At 37.3% G+C, this 16,661-nt stretch overlaps 1 protein-coding gene across 3 annotated transcripts in view; it reads left to right on the top strand.

The window, feature by feature from the left end:
* Positions 1-1,141: 1,141 nt before the first annotated feature.
* The window catches only part of KCNH1 (potassium voltage-gated channel subfamily H member 1), a 529,531-nt gene continuing 514,011 nt past the window's right edge, over positions 1,142-16,661 (top strand). For 2 of the 3 annotated variants that reach the window (XM_082249762.1, XM_082249763.1), the window contains exon 1: positions 1,142-1,368. In XM_082249762.1, coding sequence (XP_082105888.1) covers positions 1,293-1,368 — 76 coding nt within the window. In that variant the 5' untranslated portion in view covers positions 1,142-1,292. The remainder of the gene's footprint in view (positions 1,369-16,661) is intronic. The other variant, XM_082249764.1, reaches the window with a different exon arrangement.

Here is a 16,661-nt window from a genome sequence, read left to right on the forward strand (position 1 = left end):
AATAAAGCAAAGGTAAGGTATGCAATGAAAACAGAAAGCTTTTATTTAAAAGAAAAAATTATCATTAGCATGTTGGTGGAGTGCAAGGTACCAGGGAAGGGAAAATATAAGTAGATTAAAATAAAAGTAAATTATTTAAATTAAAATAAAATATTATAAAACACCATAAAAATAAAATAATTTATGTATTGACAAGGAAAATATTTTATTTAAGAATTGAATGTGAATGTTAATGGGGGGGGGGGGGGGGAGGGGAGAGGGAGGAACCAGGGAAGGAAACATTTAAGTAGAATAAAATATAAAATAAATGAATTAATGTATACAAATCTGAAATAAAAATAAATAAAATAAAATAAAGATAAGGTGTGTAATGAAACCAGAAGCTTTTATTTAAAATTAAAATCAAAGCAAAGCATTAAGATGTTGGTGGGATGCAAGGTACCAGGGAAGGCAAAATATAGGTCGACTAAAATAAAAATAAACAAATAAATTAAAATTAAAATAAAATATTATAAAATAAGGTATGTAATGACAATAGAAAGCTTTGATTTAAAAATGTAATTTGCAAGTTGATGGAGAGGGAGGAACCAGAGAATGCAAAATATAAGTAGATTACACTTCAGCTATAATATTAAAAAAAAAAAAATAATAGGAATTCTGTTATTGCAGATCTCTTGCTAGAGTGCTAGTCCCTGGTTTCCCTAACTAATGTACGTGATCCAGTAATTCAGCACCCTTCATTAGTCCTGCCTTCACTGCTTACATGCTTGTTCCAGCTACTGAAGGTAAAGGCAGCACATTGAGAAGCAGGTCGGCACTGGCAGCTCCAGGTTTCCTTTTAATGGCTGCGGATATTTCGGGAAAGCCACTAAGGAGTTAATCGCAGAGGGAGCAGCGAGGCAGCGAAGAGGTTACCCAATCCGGGGTAGTGAGTGGCGGTGGCGGTGCTGCGGCTCGTCCTGTGTGTGCCGCCGGCGCTGCTCCTTTCAGCACCTCGGAGAGCGGAGAGCGCAGAGCGGCTGGGGGAGCTCCGCTGAGCGCAGGGGAGAGCAGGCTTTATGTGGGAGGTGTACAGGGGCTGATGGGGTGGGGTGGGGGGGTACGGGGGGAGTGATTGGGGTGGATGGCAGGGAGATCTCTTCCCTTCTACTGATGCAATAGCAGCTGAGCTGGATTCTACTCAGGACCATGAGGACCTCACTTGAAAGAACTGGAGCTCTGGCTCTCCTTCTCCCACCACTATCCTGAAACCCCCCCACTGCCTTCCCCGGCTCTGGACTGCAGCTACCTTGATGATGGCAGGGGGTCGCAGAGGTCTGGTGGCCCCCCAAAACACCTTTTTGGAGAACATTGTCCGGAGATCTAATGGTAAGGACCAGGAAAAGCCATCTCACTCCTCGCCATTGTCCAGGAATCGGGATGTTGCGCTTATTGAATACTTTGCATGGGAGTCTTCACTTTGCCATTTAACCCCCTTTCAGCCACCAGGGATCACACTAGGCACGGCTCAAGCTTGTGGCAGCGAAGTGGTTAAGGCATCAGTGCTTAGCATGGGTAATCAAAGTGAATCAGCCCATTAGAAGGTAATACAGAGATAACATTGTTCATGGCAAGGTTTGTATGGGATGGATTGTTGGAGGTCTCTTTGGGTTGACTTGGAACCCAGGAGAAGTGCAACTGTCATCAAAAAACATACATGGTGTCAGCAAGGGTAATCAAAGTGAATCAGTGCTTTAGAAGGTAATACAGATTTAATATTGTTAATGGAACTGTTTGTATTGAATGTTGGGAGGGATTTTTTGAGGTTTCTTTGGGTTGACTTTGCACCCAGAAGTGTAACTGTGGTCAAAAAAATATACATGGTATTAGCAAGGGAATCAAAGTGAATCAGTCCTTTAGAAGGTAATACAGATTTACCATTGTTAATGGCACTGTTTGTATTGAATGTTTAGGAGGGATTGTTGGGACTCTTTGGGTTGACTTTGCACCCAGAAGTGTGACTGTGGTCACACAAAATATACATGTATTAGCAAGGGAATCAAAGTGAATCAGTCCTTTGGAAGGTAATACAGATTTACCATTGTTAATGGCACTGTTTGTATTGAATGGTTGGGAGGGATTGTTGGGGGTCTCTTTGGGTTGATTTGGCACCCAGACGTGTAACTGCGGTAAAAAAAAAAAAAAAAAAAAAGAAAAAAAAAAAATATATATATATATATATATATATATACATGGTATTAGCAAGATAAATTAAAGTGAATCAGTCCTTTAGAAGGTAATGCTGATTTAACATTGTTAATGGCACTGTTTGTATTAAATGTTTAGAAGGGATTGTCTGGGGTCTCTTTGGGTTGACTTTACACCCAGAAGTGTAACTGTGGTCACAGAAAATATACATGGTATTAGCAAGGGAATCAAAGTGAATCAGTCCTTTAGAAGGTAATACTGAATTAACATTGTTAATGGCACTGTTTGTATTGAATGTTTAGGAGGGATTGTTTGGGGTCTCTTTGGGTTGACTTTGCACCCAGAAGTGTAACTGTGGTCACAGAAAATATACATGGTATTAGCAAGGGAATCAAAGTGAATCAGTCCTTTAGAAGGTAATACAGATTCAAAGTGAATCAGTCCTTTAGAAGGTAATACAGATTTAACATTGTTAATGGCACTGTTTGTATTGAGGGATTGTTGGAGGTCTCTTTGGGTTGACTTGGCACCCAGGAGAAGTGTACCGCTGGTCACAAAATATACAGCAAGGGTGATCAAAGTGAATCAGCCCATTAGAAGGTAATACAGATATAACATTGTTTATGACAAGGTTGGTATGGGGTGACTGGGTTGGATTGCTGGAAGTCTCTTTGGGTTGACTTGAAACCCAGGAAAAGTGCAACTGTCATCAAAAAATATGTATTGTATCAGCAAGGGTAATCAAAGTGAATCAGTCCTTTAGAAGGTAGTACAGATTTAACATTGTTAATGGCACTGTTTGCATTAAATGGTTGGGAAGGATTTTCGGAGGTCTCTTTAGATTGACTTGGCACCCAGGAGAAGTGTAACTGTAGTCACAAAATATACAGAAAGGGTGATCAAAGTGAATCAGTCCTGTAGAAGGTAATACAGATATAACATTTGTTCATAGCACTGTTTGTATTGGATGGCTAGGAGGGATTTTTGGAGGTCTCTTTGAGTTTACTGGGTATCTAAGAGATGGGTTAATTACAAATTGGACATTATCAGCACGGGTAATTACAATGAATTAACCCATTCAAAGGTTATACAGCTATATATCATTGTTCATACCAAGGTTTGTATTGGAGGGACTGTTGGAAGTCTCTTTGGGTTTACATGGCACCCAGCAGAAGTGTAACAATGTTCAATAAAAGTATACATATTAACATCATGGATAATCAAAGTGAATCAGCTTATTAATAGGTACTACAGATATTATATTGTTCATGGCAAGGTTTTCATTGGATGGCTTGGGGGGTTGCTGAAGGTCTTTTGAGGTTTACTGGGCACCCAGAAGTGTAACTGTGATCAATAAAAAATACACATAGAAATTACATTTCATCTCTAGTTCCTGGTTTGAGTTGCAGAATTTTCTCACAATAGATCATGGCAAGGTTTGTATTAGATTGCTGGGAGGAATTGTCGGAGGTCTTATTGGGTTAACTGGGCACCTAGTAGAAGTGTAACTGATAATAAAAAAAATATACTGTACATGTCATCAGAAAGGGTCACCAAAGTGGATTAGAAGGTAATACAGATATATGACATTGCTTATGGTAAAGCTTCTATTGGATGGCTTGTTGAAGGTCTCTTTGGGTTTATTGGACACCCAGAAGAAGTCTAACTGGGGTTAATTCAAAATATACATGTTATCAGAAAGGGTAATCAAAGTGGATCAGCCCATTAGAAGTTAATACAGATATAACATTGTTTGAGGCAAGGTTATTATTGGATGGCTGAGAGGGATTGTTGGCAGTCCGTTTGGGTTTACTTAGTGATCTGGAGAAGAATAACTATGAAAAATAAAAATTATACATCGTATCCATGTAGAAATTGCACTTTATCTCCTAGTTCCTTGTTTAGTTTTCAGAATTTTCCCAAACTGGATCCTGAGTCATCACTGGTCTTCTGTGACACGTGATGAGTGATAAGATACATTTACTCATGCCCTTGCTGCTGAAAATATATTTATATATATATATATATATCTATATATATCTACACTATATATATATATTATGTATCAATATATATATATCTATATTATAGATACAGTATATATAAAAATATATATATATATATGTACAGTATATATATATATATATATATATATATATATATATATATATATATATATATATATATATAGATATATATATATATATATATATATATATATATATATAATGTATCAATATATATATATATATATATTTAAAAAAAATATATATATATAGATACAGTATATATATATATATATATTATGTATCAATATATATATATATATATATATATATATATATATATATATATATAATATAGATACAGTATATATTAAATATATATATATATATATGTACAGTATATATATATATATATATATATATATATATATATATATATATATATATATGTATATATATATAATGTACAAGTATATAGCTATTATATATTGATATAGATAGGGAAATCACACCTGGAGCAGACTATGATCAATTTAAATTGACTTGCAATCCATTTACACTAGGAAGTAATAGAAGAAAGCCTTTATAAATGATTACAAACAGTAAATTTGCTGATTGCAGTAACCTAAAGCAACTTTTAGTTTAGTCTCCTAACATCTCAGTAAATGATCATTTCTGATTTGTTGCTGGGGGCTCCTGCACATTGCATAACACTTGTGCTGTTTTCTCTTGTATTATTATATCATTCTATAAAGTTATTAATATATTCTTCATTGCTCAACCATGTAAGTTGACTATTGCAAATAAAGTGGTTTCAATTTTTTGAAGCCTTCACAATGAAGAGCCCAGTTAGCTCTTTCTTTACCAATTCTTTGGTGCCAAGTAGGTGACATCTAACTTACCAACCTAGATGTCATATCAGCTGAAATAGTAGACGCATATATTTACTTATTTCCTAATAATTTGTGCCTATTATGAATACCACCAGAATAGGAGCGATAGGTCCTATAGACAACGAGCCTCCAGCGTATGTGATAAGATCAGTTGCCTAGGTATCTCTTTCTTCCATCACCTACGGAAGGAAGCTTTTAGTAGACATATGTTTTTTGTGATTACATTTTTTAAAGCTAGCTTTTATCGTTTAGCACTGCCTGTCACCTCATTAATTTATGACCCAAAGCTGGTTTCAGGTTTGGTAAGCCCCATTGCTCTTTGCTGTTTTCACTTTGTACAAGAGAAAATGAAATTTTGATGAAGAGGGTCTTGTGTTAAACGTCCAGAAGAGTGATGGAGCAGGGCTTTGCCAAATTCTCAGGAGACTGTAATCTTCTTTGAGATTTGTGGATCTGTGCCTATTGTAGCCAGGATGCCAAGAGGTCATCTAATAAATGGCAAGAGCAATGCTGTGCAGTTGCGAATAGCAACCAGTTCAGTGTGGGCAGGCAAAGTAAAATATTTCTGGTTGGTTGCTATTGGTTTTTGTGATTCCACATTGCTTTTTTTGTCTTATTTTAGTCATTTCTATTTTACATTTGTGTAGATGCTGGCTAAACCACCTGACAGTTTTCTTATGTCTCTCAGCAACTGTGGGTGAGATCTCTGCTTTTGAATGCCTGCATACCCGCTGTGCCCATTATGAGGGGTTACCACTCTCCCTGCTGGATTTTTTAAAGTTTATTTTACATTACAGAGAATGTGACAAGGATGTGTTATGTGTTGAAGCGTGCAAAGGTGGGTGGGAAAACCCAAAACTCCCAGGTGGTGAAGAACGGAGTCGTGAATTATAGTATGAGGATCTTGCTGTTAAATTATGCAAGAACTAAGATTCCAGGGGCTGACTCAGCCCACCAGGCTGTGCCAATAGCTAAATTATTACTTTTATAGGGAAGTCCCTTTAATTAAAGTTTGAAATATTGGCTGAGGACTTCAGCTGTAGGCTTACTCATATTGTTCTGTAATCTAAAAAGCAGGGTTTATATTAGGGATCGACCAATATTAGTTTTTCGTTGCCGATACCGATATTTTGGCCATCGTATATCGGTATCGGCCGATATGGGCCGATATTTTGTACATCCTATGTCAGGGTCTGAGACTAGTCTTCTCCTCCAGCCATTAGGTGGTGATGCTCATGTAAGGGTAAAATTATGTCACATAGCATAATTCCGTTTACAAATGTTATTGAATATGCCACTCACATATGTACAAACTAAAGATATAAGCAATTCCACATTATCAGATCTGCTGGCAGATCAGTACCTCTCACCCACTTGCCGTAAATGATACCCAGGTGATATTTCTCCGTTCGACATCCACTCAATACTGCTCTGTCTCTCACCTGCTCCATCTCCCATCCGCCAGATACCGGTCTGCCTCTCACCCACTTGCCGTAAGTGACACCCAGGTGATACCGCTCCATCCGGCATACGATCTTGGAGGTCGGGCGTGGCGTGACCACGCACATTACCTCCGAGATCGTATGCCGGACGGAGTGGTGTCACCCAGGTGTCACTTACGGCAAGTGGGTGAGAAATACTGATCTGCCAGCAGATCTGCTAATGTGGAATTGCTTATATCTTTAATTTGTACATATGTGACTGGCATATTCAATAACATTTGTAAACGGAATTATGCTATGTGACATCATTTTACCCTTACATGAGCAATATTTGGAATATCAGCAATGTCGGCCAGTTCCGGGGCCGATACAGATATATCGGCAAAAGTCAATATCGGCCCTCGATATATCGGCCTAGTTTATTTATTAATTATATATCCTTTAATTTACAATATATATATATATATATATACAGTATCTCACAAAAATGAGTACACCCCTCACATTTTTGTAAATATTTTATTATATCTTTTCATGTGACAACTCTGAAGAAATTACACTTTGCTACAATGTAAAGTAGTGAGTGTACAGCTTGTATAACAGTGTACATTTTCTGTCCCCTCAAAATAACTCAACACACAGCTATTAATGTCTAAACCGCTGGCAACAAAAGTGAGTACACCCCTAAGTGAAAATGTCCAAATTGGGTCCAAAGTGTCAATATTTTGTGGGGCCACCATTATTTTCCAGCACTGCCTTAACATGTACTGTGGCATTCTGAAGCAGATAATAGCGTCTAGGAGCTTGGGGCTTCATGCACACTTTGACCACTTCCCACGAACCAGGGTACCTGTACATCGGCTTGTAGAAGTGGTTGTACCGGGATGATATGTAGGAATCAACCCGGTATTGTTTTTTAGAGCCGGCGGTGGGCTTGCAGGAGATAAAAGCTGAAGAAGCCAAGCAACCGCTCGACTGTTATCCTAGGGAGCGGGAGGGGACGTCCCCCCTCTCCTGCTGCGGTCTCTCATTCCACCAGGAGACCCAAGCAACCACACGTCCACCGGCTGGTTGGAGTCCCGAACAAAGCCGGATTTAGCTTTGATCGGGTCTCTGATGTAGTAACCCGGTAGCATCGTCACGACGTCACAACGTCATTACGTCACTTCCGGTTTACTTGGCTGCTAATGGCGCCGATTTTAACCCTCCTCTTATGTTAGAATTCCGTTACTATCCATGATGTTTAGGGTCGGTTTTGACCCGTGTTTTAAATCAGCCATAAAATACCCTCTGAATAATTATTTATCATCAAATTTGTTTCTTACCTCTTGGTTACCTTGTTAGGCTTCTTTATCCTTGAAAAGATTGGTTTTAATATTTTTGGTGTGACCCCTTAGACCTTTCTTTTGATAGCATACCTCTCATTTTCAAATTTAAAAGATGGTAAAATAAAGTCAGCAACTCTGAAATGTATTTGTCCTATGTTTCTTCACTTTATTTAGAGAAGCAGACAAGCAGGAAAAGAGATAGGCCCCTCCCTAACTACAGCTCACTGGGTTGAGAGGTGATTGGCTGTCAGTGTTACTAAGCAGAGAGAGTGTTTATGATTTCAGTTTTGGCACTTATTAGTGTCCTAAAATCCTATATTATAACTGGGTCAGAATTGACCCTAACACCATAAACGTCTTAATTTTCACCACAGTATTTTATAATTTTGTGAAATGGATTATTTTTCTATTACATTGTTTAAATAGAGGTTCCTGACAAAGTAAAAAAATCTTGATGCAATAAACAAATTTATGTGATACGTATAGACATTCAAAACCTGAAAACGGGTCGGTTCTGACCCTAACATAAGAGGAGGGTTAAACAAGTGACAGTATTAAAAAATCCTGATTTTGACATATTGAATACTTTGAAGTGCAGTGGAGGGGTCTGGGGTCTTTTAGACCCCCAATCCCTCCATAAAGAGTATCTGTCACTGCCTATTACTGTCACAAAGGATGTTTACATTCCTTGTGATAGCAATAAAAGTGATATTTTTTTTTATTTTTTTTTAAATAGTGCTAAAAATAAAATTAAATAAAATAAATAGGAAAAAAAAAAAAATGAAAGCGCCCGTCACCGTGAGCTCACGCACGAAAAAAAATGCATACATAAGTCACGCCCGCAAATGAAAACGGCGTTCCAACCTGAGTTCCAACCTGCGTTCCAACATGAGGTGATCGCCAGACTGAGAGCAATAATTCTTGAAAAAGATCTCTGTAACTCCAAACTGGTAACTGTTAAAATTTTTTAAAGCCTCGCCTATGGAGATTTTTAAGTACTGTATTGTAATTTGTCGCCATTCCAGGAGTGTATGCAATTTTAAACCATAACATGTTAGGTATCTATTTATTCGGGGTAACATCATCTTTCACAATATAAAAAAAAAAACTTTACTGTTTAGTTTTTTTTAAATGCAGTGAAATAAATTTTTTCAGAAAAAAAATTTGCAAATACTGTGTGACAAAAAATATTGCAATGACCACCATTTTATTCTCCAGAGTCTTTTCTAAAATATATATATATATATATATATAACTTTTGGGGGTTTTAAGTAATTTTCTAGCAAAAAAATACTGATTTTAACTGGTAAACAACATGAGTCAGAAATAGGCTTGGTCCTTAAGTGGTTAAGATAAAAAAACGCTAGAAAAAATGCTGAAAAAAACCCGCTGGGAATAGCTTTTTGTAGTAACTTTTTAGGAGCGTGAGCATTTTATTAGCCTTTTTTCAGTACCTTTAAAAAAAAAAAAAAGCTAAAAAAAACTTTATTAGTAGCGTTTTAGGAGCATTTCTGCTGGAAAAAATGATCCAAGAAACTCTACAAAAACAAATGTTTTTCTGCTCCTAGACGCTGAAGCTAAAAAAAACGCTAATAGCCTAAAGTAGTGTGCATGGACACATAGAATATCACTATGTAGCTTCTAGGAGCAGAAAATAAATGCTAATAACAGCTTCTAGGAAATCAACGCTAGTGTGCATGGAGCCAAAAAAATAATGGTGTGTATGGTCTTATGCGGATCTCTTGTGCTCAGTCATTTTTGAATTAGGCAGGGGTTCTGAATTCAGTCTGATTTCACTTGCTGCATGATTTATCTGGGTCAGTAGCTAAGAAGCATTAAAAATGTATGTAAAGCCAAAATGTATTTACAGTGTGCTTGGCGTAATACCTTACTGTATACAGCTTTCTTAGGCAAATGTTTTTTTGGTAAATCAGTTGCAGTTACTTACCTGGAGATCCTGCCAGTTACAGCACTTTCTATTAGTCCCAGTTCACACATATGCGATTTGGGAACCCTGCGAATAAGCTTCGGGTTCCAGCATCGCATGCAACTCTCAGGCAGTTCACACTTCCATATGCAAATCTCTGGGGTTGTCAATACCAAGTTAATGACACCCCCAGATCAGTTTGCATATCGCAGTGCGAACTGACAGTTCGGACATGAATCGGATCACATAGGTGTGAACACCCATGCAATCTGATTCTGGTGCTGACCCAAAAAAGGGTCCTGTGTGAGTTGTATGCGAATGCGATGGAAATTCAGTCCCGGTTCACATATATGTGATGCGGGAACCCTGCGAATCTACTGCGGGTTCCTACATCGCATTCAACACTCAGGCAGTTCACACTCCCATATTCGAATCGCTGGAGGTGTCAATACCAAGTTAACGACTCCCCCACATCAGTTTGAAAATTGCAGTGCGTACTGACAGTTCGGACATGAATCAGATCGCATAGGTGTGAATACCCATGCGATCCGATTCTGGTACTGACCCAAAAAAGGGTCCTGTGCGAGTTGTGTCCGAATCCGATACAAATTCAGCCATACAATCTGTATGGCTTAATTTGCCATGCACAGACATCACATGTGATTTGCAGAGGAGTGCGCTCCGAATCACATGCGTTGTCTGTCATCGCATATATGCAAACCAGCACTTACAGGCTGACAATGCTAAGTCACTGCCACGTGCGATTCTTTAGTTGGGCTGCTTGTTAGGTCTATCAGCCTATGGACCCTGGGCTCCCTGATTAGCTGATGGGGCCTGGGCCCAGTACAACAGCACTGGTTGTAATACCTTATCAGCGGCCCTATTCATGGGGGCTGAATGTGACTGCAGGGGTGACCTATCACCTTCTCATGGTTAAACATGGCCTCATTTTTATATCTAAAAGCCCCGCTATTCTCCAAATAATAATGGGGCACCTCCTAGAAAAAACATTTATTCTAGCAACTTAAAATGACTTTCCATGCTGAGATTTTGATAAACAGGTTTCATATTTCTTCTGTTGCTTTTTTTTTAATTTCTATTTTTTTAACCACCGATTACCAGTACAGAGAAAAGTCAGCAAATCGGTAGAATGTCATTTATTCTTCTGTTAGATGATGGCATTAGAAGCTTGGCCTGTGTACTGGAAGAGTCTTGTCTGTAGTTGTTTGTTCCCCATAGACTCAAAAATAGTAGGAGAATTGTATATCTTTCTTCTATCTGCCACAATGACCTCTTATAATTGACATTAGACATATACACTATATTATACACTATATACACTATATTATACACTATATTATACACTATATACACTATATTATACACTATATACACTATATTATACACTATACAGTATAGACTATATTATACACTATATGCACTATATTATACACTATATACATTATATTATACACTATATACACTATATTATACACTATATACATTATATTATACACTATATACACTATTATACACTATATTATACACTATATACATTATATTATACACTATATACACTATTATACACTATATTATACACTATATACATTATATTATACACTATATACACTATATTATACACTATATACATTATATTATACACTATATACACTATTATACACTATATTATACACTATATACACTATATTATACACTATATACACTATATTATACACTATATACATTATATTATACACTATATACACTATATTATACACTATATACATTATATTATACACTATATACACTATATTATACACTATATACATTATATTATACACTATATACACTATTATACACTATATTATACACTATATACATTATATTATACACTATATACACTATTATACACTATATTATACACTATATACATTATATTATACACTATATACACTATATTATACACTATATACATTATATTATACACTATATACACTATTATACACTATATTATACACTATATACACTATATTATACACTATATACACTATATTATACACTATATACATTATATTATACACTATACAGTATAGACTATATTATACACTATATGCACTATATTATACACTATATACATTATATTATACACTATATACACTATATTATACACTATATACATTATATTATACACTATATACACTATATTATACACTATATACATTATATTATACACTATATACACTATATAATACACTATACAGTATACATTATATTATACACTATATACATTATTTTATTCACTATATACACTATATTATACACTATATACACTATATAATACACTATACAGTATACATTATATTATACACTATATACATTATTTTATTCACTATATTATACACTATATATATTATATTATACACTATATACACTATATTATACACTATATACACTATATTATACACTATATACATTTTATTATACAATATATACACTACATTATACACTATATACATTATATTATACACTATATACACTATATTATACACTATATACACTATATTACCAAAGTTTCGGGACGCCTGCCTTTACACACACATGAACTTTAATGGCATCCCAGTCTTAGTCCATAGGGTTCAATACTGAGTTAGCCCACCCCAATAACAGCTTCAACTCTTCTAGGAAGGCTGTCCACAAGGTTTAGGAGTGTTTCTATGGGAATGTTTGACCATTCCTCCAGAAGCCCATTTGTGAGGTTAGGCACTGATGTTGGAGAGAAGGCCTGGCTCGCAGTCTTTCCTCCAATTCATCCCAAAGGTGTTCTGTCGGGTTGAGGTCAGGACTCTGTGCAGGCCAGTCAAGTTTCTCCACCCCAAACTCACTCATCAATGTCTCTGTGGACCTTGCTTTGTGCACTGGTGAGCAGTCATGTTGGAACAGGAAGGGGCCATCCCCAAACTTGGGATCATGAAATTGTCCAAAATGTTATGGTATGCGGAGGCCTTAAGAGTTCCCTTCACTGGAACTAAGGGGCCAAGCCCAACCCCTGAGAAACAACCCTACTTCCTAATCCATCCTCCACCAAATGATTGAGTCCTGACTTCAACCCGATAGAACACCTTTTGGGTGAATAGAGCACAGACTGTGAGCTAGGCCTTCTCGTCCAAAATCAGCGCCTAACCTCACAAATGCATATATGGAAGAATGGTCAAACATTCCCATAGACACAATCCTAAACCTTGTGGACAGCCTTCCCAGAAGAGTTGAAGCTGTTATAGCTGCATAGGGTGGGCCAACTCAATATTGAATGTTACAGACTGGGATGCCATTAAAGTTCATGTGCGTGTAAAGGCAGGCATCCTGATACGTCCCCAAATATATCAAAACAATATTTTCACTAAAAATACACTAAAATCATTATTAGTGGACACAAACATAACAGAAAACCCGTGCGAATAAGCCCTCTTTCATTGTTTTTTACATAAAAAAAATATATATATATATATATTTTTTCAGAAATGTTAAAAATGTTTACAATTATTTTATTTTACAATTTTTTTTAATTATTTATTACAATGTTTAATTATTATTATTTGTTTTACAATTTGTTATTTTTTTTACAGGAGGGGGGGGCACAGTGAAAGGGGGGTACAAAAGGAGGGGGAGGGAGATCAGGAGCAGGCAGAACAAGGAGTGGAATCGGTTTCAGAGAAGCAAATACATGAACAATGCTCTGTGTCTCTCCCCGCAGCAGCTGAAAGCTGACAGGAGGGGGAGAAACTGGCTTTCAGCTGCTACAGAGAGTCACACATGGCTTCCTTCTGTATGTGTCCCCCAGCCCACCTGCACCGATTCCCCGTGCTGTTGGGGTCCCCCTGTGTGCCCAGGCCCCCTACAGGAGGACTGGTGGTCCCCCCCTATCAGCGGCCCTGTATACAGCAACCAATATACAATCATCTGTCATGGTAAAGGTAAAGGTGAAAAGTGATTGGCTGCTCTGGGTTACTGCACTTTGCATGTCATCATTACACTGCTTTAGTAAATCAGTGAAGACATCTCTTATAATCAGGGATCCCAGCTTATGGAGTAGCTATGCTACTCTCCCGCTTTTGATCAAACGCTGTGAGTTGTCTATGGCACTTTTGTTTGTAGGTTTGTGTATCACTAATGATGACAACTCTGTGTTAGCTCTTATGACAGTTTGAAAGTTGCCATGCGTCGTGTGCACTTTATGATGTAACCATTGTACTTGTTTCTGTCATAATAACAATGGCACAGATACAATCACAATAGCAGATGAGATACATTTCTCTGTGAGTGATGGGGAGTGTGCAATTCATTGGATAACAGAAGCATGTTTATATTTTCTGTACTAATGAAATGAATTGTATCTGGAGATGTATGGTGACACAGGTGCAGGGACAGATACAAAGGTATTGTAATGATATAGAAGAATATTGATTAGATCCTCTCTTCCCCTGCCTCCCTCTAAATCTCCGTATTCCACTGACCACTTTATCCTCTAATGGATCGCATAGTGAAGGGCACTCCAATCCACTTCACGTCAAATGCCACGTGCGGGAAAATGACAGCTAATGGGGAAAATTAGGCAAACAATTCTCTAGTGTAGCAAAAAGTCGTGTGCACTGAGGACGTGTATACCGGAATGTTGTATCCGCCATAGAAAATGGCGACCTTTTCCAGCCACCATACAATGGAGAACTCCATGCTGGAAGAGCCTGCTTGGTGGCTCCAAACATTGCAGTTTTGTATGGAAGGTTTCACACTTTAACCTGCCGCCTGCTTCTTCTGCACCATAATTGGAGTGTAATGGATGGAAATTCTGCTATGCAAGTCCTCAATGCCAACGACTTCTTCCTACACTCCACTTCATTCTCCTACTGTCACCTTTTCCCCTTTGGTTTATTTCTGTTTCCTCCTTTTTTTCTCTCTCTCCACCTTTTCGCTTCTTTCCTTTGCCTGCTTGACTTCATGCTTTATGCTCTTCTTCCCTTTCTTTCTTTCTTTCTTTCTTTCTTTCTTTCTTTCTTTCTTTCTTTCTTTCTTTCTTTCTTTCTTTCTTTCTTTCTTTCTTTCTTTCTTTCTTTCTTTCTTTCTTTCTTTCTCCCCTTCCTTTCTCCCACTCTTCCTCCTTATTTCTTTATTTTCTCCCTTCTTCTTTCCTTTCTTCCTTCCATTTATCTTCTTTCTTTCTTTTTTTCTTTCTTTCGCCAACTCTTCCTCTTTCTTTCTTTCTTTCTTTCTTTCTTTCTTTCTTTCTTTCTTTTCTCCCTCCTACTTTCCTTTCTTCCTCCCATTTATCTTCTTTCTTTCTTTCTTTCTTTCTTTCTTTCTTTCTTTCTTTCTTTCTTTCTTTCTTTCTTTCTTTCTTTCTTTCTCCAACTCTTCCTCTTTCTTTCTTTCTTTTCTCCCTCCTACTTTCCTTTCTTCCTCCGATTTATCTTCTTTCTTTCTTTCTTTCTTTCTTTCTTTCTTTCTTTCTTTCTTTCTTTCTTTCTTTCTTTCTTTCTTTCTTTCTTTCTTTCTTTCTTTCTCCAACTCTTCCTCTTTCTTTCTTTCTTTTCTCCCTCCTACTTTCCTTTCTTCCTCCAATGTATCTTCTTTCGTTCTTTCTTTCTTTCTTTCTTTCTTTCTTTCTTTCTTTCTTTCTTTCTTTCTTTCTTTCTTCCCTTCACTCTTTTATTCTTAACTCCCTTTTCCATTCCCTTCCATGCTCCCTCCTTCCCTCCCCTTTCTTCCTTAAATCCTTGCTGCTATTTTCCCCTTCCTTTCTTCCACACTTCCTCCTTATTTATTTTTTTCCCTCCCACTTTTCTTTCTTCCTTCCATGTATCTTCCTTCTTTCTTTCTTTCTTTCTTTCTTTCTTTCTTTCTTTCTTTCTTTCTTTCTTTCTTTCTTTCTTTCTCCAACTCTTCCTCTTTCTTTCTTTCTTTTCTCCCTCCTACTTTCCTTTCTTCCTCCAATTTATCTTCTTTCTTTCTTTTTTTCTTTCTTTCTTTCCTTCCTGACACTTTATATCCTTCCTTCTTTCCCCCTTCCCTTCATCCTTTTATTCCTCCCTCCCTTTTCCATTCCCTTCCATGCTCCCTCCTTCCCTCCCCTTTCTTCCTTAAATCCTTGCTGCTTTTCTCCCTTCCTTCTTTCCTCCCTTCTGTCCATCATTCACCCCTCCCCCTTTCCTACCCTCTTTCATTCCTTTCTCTTTTTTTCTCCTTTCCTTACCTCTCTTTCCCTCCCTCCTTTGACTAAAGCTCTTTTCCCCCTTTCCTCTCTCTTTTCTACAATGCTGGTCATGAGCAAACACTGTACCTGATTGATCGTGCAACAATACTTGATTTCACCTGCAGGTGGAGCTGCAGCTGAAATTTTTTATCCCTTCTCCCTGAAAATGCAAAAATCCTACAAACTGGATGTTTCCTTCACCTCCGAGCTGCTTTGTAATTGGTTGCTTTGCATTGCTGCACTTCTTAGCTGTTTCCACTGTGTTATTAACTAAAGCCCTTGTAATTAGTGTTGTACATTTTGCCATTGTGTTACATGGTACATCATTTAGAATCACCAGGAAAGGCTTTGTGCTGTGTCATGTGGCTTTATGAACTCACGCTATGCATTTGTTTAATCTTGCGGATCAGACCTGCTCGGCGGTCTTTTCCATAGTCACAGCAGAGGATGAATAGCGCAAAGTGTTTTAGGTCATTTATAAACGCTTGACTTGGAAAGCCGTTTTGTGACTTCTAGGTGCTTAATTGATTACAGCAGCTGCACCCGGGCTTAGCAATAAATAAAAGATTCTGCCTTCTATTTCCATCACTTCCTCCTAAAATATTTGTGCCTACACGCACGTTTGCTGGGGTGA

The sequence above is a fragment of the Pelophylax lessonae genome, assembly GCF_965119305.1.
Source record: "Pelophylax lessonae genome assembly, chromosome: 3".
In the NCBI taxonomy this organism is placed as follows: Eukaryota; Metazoa; Chordata; class Amphibia; order Anura; family Ranidae; genus Pelophylax; species Pelophylax lessonae.